This window comes from Hipposideros armiger, unplaced genomic scaffold (assembly GCF_001890085.2).
Source record: "Hipposideros armiger isolate ML-2016 unplaced genomic scaffold, ASM189008v1 scaffold_741, whole genome shotgun sequence".
Classification (NCBI taxonomy): domain Eukaryota; kingdom Metazoa; phylum Chordata; class Mammalia; order Chiroptera; family Hipposideridae; genus Hipposideros; species Hipposideros armiger.
In genome coordinates, this window is record NW_017732091.1 from 85045 (window position 1) to 89968 (window position 4924).

The window sequence follows — 4924 nt, forward strand, 5'->3', positions numbered from 1 at the left end:
GGCCGGCCCTCTGCCTTTATTTTTAACATCGTCCACACCACTGTCAGATTTCTTTCTAAAATACTTATGACCGTGCCACTCCCTTGCTTAAATCATCACTTAGCTATCTTCATCTTTAGCAGCATTTCCCAAAGTTTTTTATGTGAACCCTTGGTATTACCTGTGATGATTTTAGGTGGTAGATGGGCAAACATTTTTCATTTTTGCTAGTTATGCTTTTATCTGAATTTGTAGTAAAACGCATAGGTTTTCCATTTATGACAGTGATACCTAAATTTAGTGTAAATTTATTTAAAAAGTCAGTCTAGTTAAGGAAAAATGCTAATAAAAATAGTACAGGGCCTATTTACAAACGTTAAAAGTAATGAATACTCAAATACTAGAAGTAATGAAATTTCTTGCCTTCAGGATAAGTTCCAGAATCCTCAGCATGGCATGCAATTTGGCCCTAAACTGTTTAATTTCCTAGTCACACAGCATCAAGCATACAGAATTTCTTGCTATTCTGATAATTATTAATTCAGTAAGTACAAAATGTCTACTTTGAGCCAGGCACTGTTCTAAACTTTGCAGCTATAGTCATAAATATGAGTCTGTGACATAAGGATTACATTCTAATGGGAAAAACAAACAAGGTAACTAAGGATTCAGATTTAAGTTCTGTGAAGGCATAAAGAGAGTGAAGGATAGGACAGAGAAGACTCCTTTGGGTGACGATAGTATTTTAGGGAGACATAAAGGATGGGGTTGAACTAATCAGGTGAAGAGCTGGAGTAAGAGCATCAGGAACACAAAGTTGCAAAAGTCCTGACATGGGAAACAGTACATACAATACAACAAAGCTGAGGGAAAGCGTAGGGAGAACTTAATGTGTGAGGGGGAAGAATGGTGGTGGGAGAGGTTGGAGACATAGGCAAGGCAGGCTGTGAGTTTGAATTTTACTCGAAGTGCAAAAATAATTCAAGGAAGGGTTTTAAACAGGAACGTGACCAACTAATTTTGAAAAAGATCACACTACCTACTGTGGAGAATAGATTGTCTCCTAGTCTCAATACAAGTGCACTGACTGGAAAAACTACCCAGTCTTACTTAAAGGCTCAGTTCAAACCGAAGCTGTCCCTCACATGGACTTTCCTTACACCCAGTCCGTATTAGGCACTTTCTTTGTACTGCCATAGTGCTTTGTGATAGCAATTATCACTAACAAATGTTAATTATGATTGTTGATAATGCAATTATTTTTCCTCGTATTGCCAGCGGCTCCTCTAATATTAGACACACACATATATATATAAGCGCATTCATAACCGTTTGATTAAAAAATTAATAAATAAGTGAATCCGCAGCCTATTGTTTAAGGCCTATGTCGGGGTTCCAGAATTTGGGGGCAATATGGGTTTTGCCTCATCTCCTAGGTTCTTAAATGTGAAATACCTGCACGATGCTCAAAAAAGCTAAAACTATTTTGTTTGAAACCGTGACTTTTTTTTTTTCTTTTAATTCCCAGAGGTGGCAGGACGAGTTTGGGAATTTATATTTAAAAAAAAAAGTTGGTTTTATCTGTCTCACCAATCGTATTTCAAGACAGCTAGGTCTGTTAGTTTCTTTAAGAGAGAAATTCGGTGCCATCACTGTATGTTCCAGAAACAGCTCTTTGAGCCAGCATTGCTGACTGAACCATTTTTAAAAAATGCTTCCATTACGGACACCCGGCTGCTCCCAGGAACAGGGTACAGGCCTGGAAACTTGGAGAGAAAAAACATCTCTCAAACTTCCATTTCCTAGTATGGGTGAAAACAGACGGAAGGCAGCCATCTACTTGTACTTGAAATTTGGCTGAGCTCCACTGTCAGTAGTCTTTCTCCACGGCAGCCCTAGATAGGAGAAAGCCACCGTCTCCGCCTACCCCTAGCTTGTCTCTCACAGCACGACTGCTCTCAGCTCACGACCTACTCAAGATGGCTACAGGAACACTTCCGGCTCTTCCCGAACTAGGCCCGCCTCCAGGGCGTGCTTTCACCGCGCCGTGGGCGGGACTTAGAGTAAGCTTTTGATTGGTTCTCTTGACTGGTGACCTTTCCCCTCCGCGACAGTTTCCCGAGATGCTTAGTTCCTGAGCGGCACAGACGAGAGTTAGAACGAAGGCAAGATGGCGGACGTACTGGATCTTCATGAGGCCGGGGGCGAGGATTTCGCCATGGATGAGGATGGGGACGGTGAGGACAGTGGAGGCGGCTGCGGGAAGCGGGGAAGGTGCGACAGAAGGGCGTAATAGGACAACATAATTTCCCTTCCCAGCAGGGAGGGTAGGAGCCGGGTTTCGGTTGGCTTGGAGACTCCGCCCCCTTCGGGAGGCCTGTGGGCGGGACTGGGAAGGGACTGGGACTGGGACTGGAGGTCATGGGGGTCCGTTTTCAGATATTGTCTTGGGAGACAGATTATTGTAAATGTTAATCTTTGTTACTTACTACTCTTTACTTATGGGGCTCAGAAAGCATCCACAAACTAAAGGAAAAAGCGAAGAAACGGAAGGGCCGCGGCTTTGGCTCCGGTGAGTGTTTGTTTGTGTGGGGAAAGTGGGGTCTAGAATGGCTAGAGCTACGGGTTTTGGAGTCCCTCTTCAGAGTCATGGGGAACAGTGGCAGAAGGGGGCATTTCCGGTGATCTCGTGTATGTTTCCTATAGAAGAGGGGTCTCGAGCGCGGATGCGTGAGGATTATGACAGCGTGGAGCAGGATGGCGATGAACCTGGACCACAACGCTGTAAGTAAAATGGAGCTTGTAGGTATCTGTGTCTGTAGAGAATTAGGGACCAAGAAAATAAAACTCAGAAGGAAAGGGGTGAGAGATAGCTTAACCAGTCTCTGGAGCTTGCACTCTACTCCTGTGATCTTGCTTGAAGTTTTTCTCTCATGGGCTCAAACAACCTCCCTCCTTTCTCCGACAGCTGTTGAAGGCTGGATTCTTTTTGTCACTGGAGTTCATGAAGAAGCCACCGAAGAAGACATCCATGACAAATTTGCAGAATATGGGGAAATAAAAAACATCCACCTCAACCTGGACAGGCGTACAGGATACCTGAAGGTATCCTAAGTTACACTCCATTGCCTCTCTTCCACCCTTAGACAGCATTGGTAGATCTCCCATGTTTGGTGTGGTTGGCCGTGAGCAAAGTCGAAATAAAATAACATTGGAAATTTTGTTAGAGACAGAAACAGACAAACATTGTAAATACAGAAGGGATATACTGGTGTGGGGTTGGGGTGGGGAGGTGCCAAAAAAATGTATACACATAGCTTGTATTTATCTTTCGTTATCGGTATATATTGAGTATTAACAATTTTAATACGGTTTCTCCTTTCTTAAAATGTGTATACTTTTTTTAAATTTATTTTTTGTGAAATATTTCTTTAATTAGTTTCAGCTGTACAAGAGTGCAACAGTTATACTTTTTACCCCTCAAAGTGACAACCCTCCTCCCCCAATCCGCCGCCCCACTCCCCATCCCCTNCTTTACACTATAGTATAGCTCAATGCACTTTCTAAACTGAACTTGGGAAGTTGAATGTGCCTACAATTAGACTTTCCATTGAACGATTATACACTTTGCTTTCAGAAATAGGTTAAGAAACAGGCCACAGTTTGTTCTTTTGGATCAGATAGGGGCAAGATGGAAGTAAGCTTTCTTGCTTTTGACATCATCTTGGTGACCAGTACATATGGGATCAGAGGTAAGGACTTGAGCAACAATTGTATTAGTTCTTGAAATGGACTTCCTTGAATTCTCCAAGCCCCTTCTCTGTATTCTGTGAAGCACATGTAGGGTTGGAGCAGAGGACCCTACGTTAAATAATAGGTGTGTCTGTTCACGTTTTATTGATATTTATAATCCGGAAATCACACGCCCTCATCTCTCCTATGCTCCTTTCTCTGGGAAGTGTGAAGGGGTGTGAGTTGTGGGAAGAACTTGTCCTTGGCCTCTTGGATTTAGTATTTTTCTTGAATACCAACAAGTAAGATCTCAAAGGACTTGAGAAAAATTGTTCCCTGATCTGTACACTTTTGGCGTTAAAGATTTTACTTACCTTTTTAGTACTTGCTATGTATTTTATATGTATAATTTTATACAATTAAAAATGGATTTTTGTCTAGTGGGCCAGATTGAATCTTTCTTGAGACCTGTGTATCAGAGGAGCTCTAAAATGACCCTTTCTCTTACATATAGGTAGACTAAAAAATAATTTTTTATTAGTATTTTTTTGGGTGGTAGAAATAAGATTGTACTGCTGGGGGAAGACATTTTGCCTCCCCTTCTCCAGACATTTGAGGAGCCTGGATTTTGTCCTTAGTCCTTTCTCCTTGAGCTCTACCCATTTCCACTGGCAATCTCACCCATTATGGTGGTTGAAACTGTATCATACACATGATTCTCAAATCTATTTCTTCCACCCCAACCAGTTTTGAGTCATTACATTTATATTTCCACATATTGGACATCACCACCCGCATATGACAAGCTCTGTAAACTCACATATCCAAAATAAAACCGAATTCGCCATACACGCTCCCCTCTGACTCCCCAGATCTGTTATTGGAATTATCTACCCAGTAATCTAAGCCAGAACCCCAGATCTATCCTCAACTCTTCCCTACCATCACCTAACAAGTCACTTACTGTTGAGTTTACTTCCTATGTGAACATCCTAATCTGTTTTGTCTATATTTACTGCCTTAGTTTAGTCCTTGATCATCTCTGGGCTGGTCCTGTACAATAGTTTCCTAACTAGTCTCTGCCTTTATTAATTTTTTTTTTAAGATTTTTATTGGGGAATTGGGGGATGGGAACAGTGCTGGGGAATTGGGGGAAGGGGAATAGACACGTTGCTGTCGTTTTGTTCTTCAGTCTAGCTGTGGAGGACGCTGC

The 4924-nt window shown here is 42.1% G+C and overlaps 1 protein-coding gene across 4 annotated transcripts in view; it reads left to right on the plus strand.

Moving 5' to 3' along the window:
• The first annotated feature begins 2083 nt into the window (after positions 1-2083).
• The window catches only part of RBM8A (RNA binding motif protein 8A), an 8610-nt gene continuing 5769 nt past the window's right edge, over positions 2084-4924 (plus strand). The window contains exons 1-4 of one of the 4 annotated variants that reach the window (XM_019627826.1): positions 2084-2216; positions 2492-2551; positions 2686-2763; positions 2948-3084. In XM_019627826.1, the coding sequence (XP_019483371.1) occupies positions 2150-2216; positions 2492-2551; positions 2686-2763; positions 2948-3084 (342 nt within the window). In that variant the 5' untranslated portion in view covers positions 2084-2149. Of the gene's footprint in view, positions 2254-2491; positions 2552-2685; positions 2764-2947; positions 3085-4924 lie in introns of all 4 variants that reach the window. The other 3 variants (XM_019627827.1, XM_019627825.1, XM_019627824.1) reach the window with 3 other exon arrangements.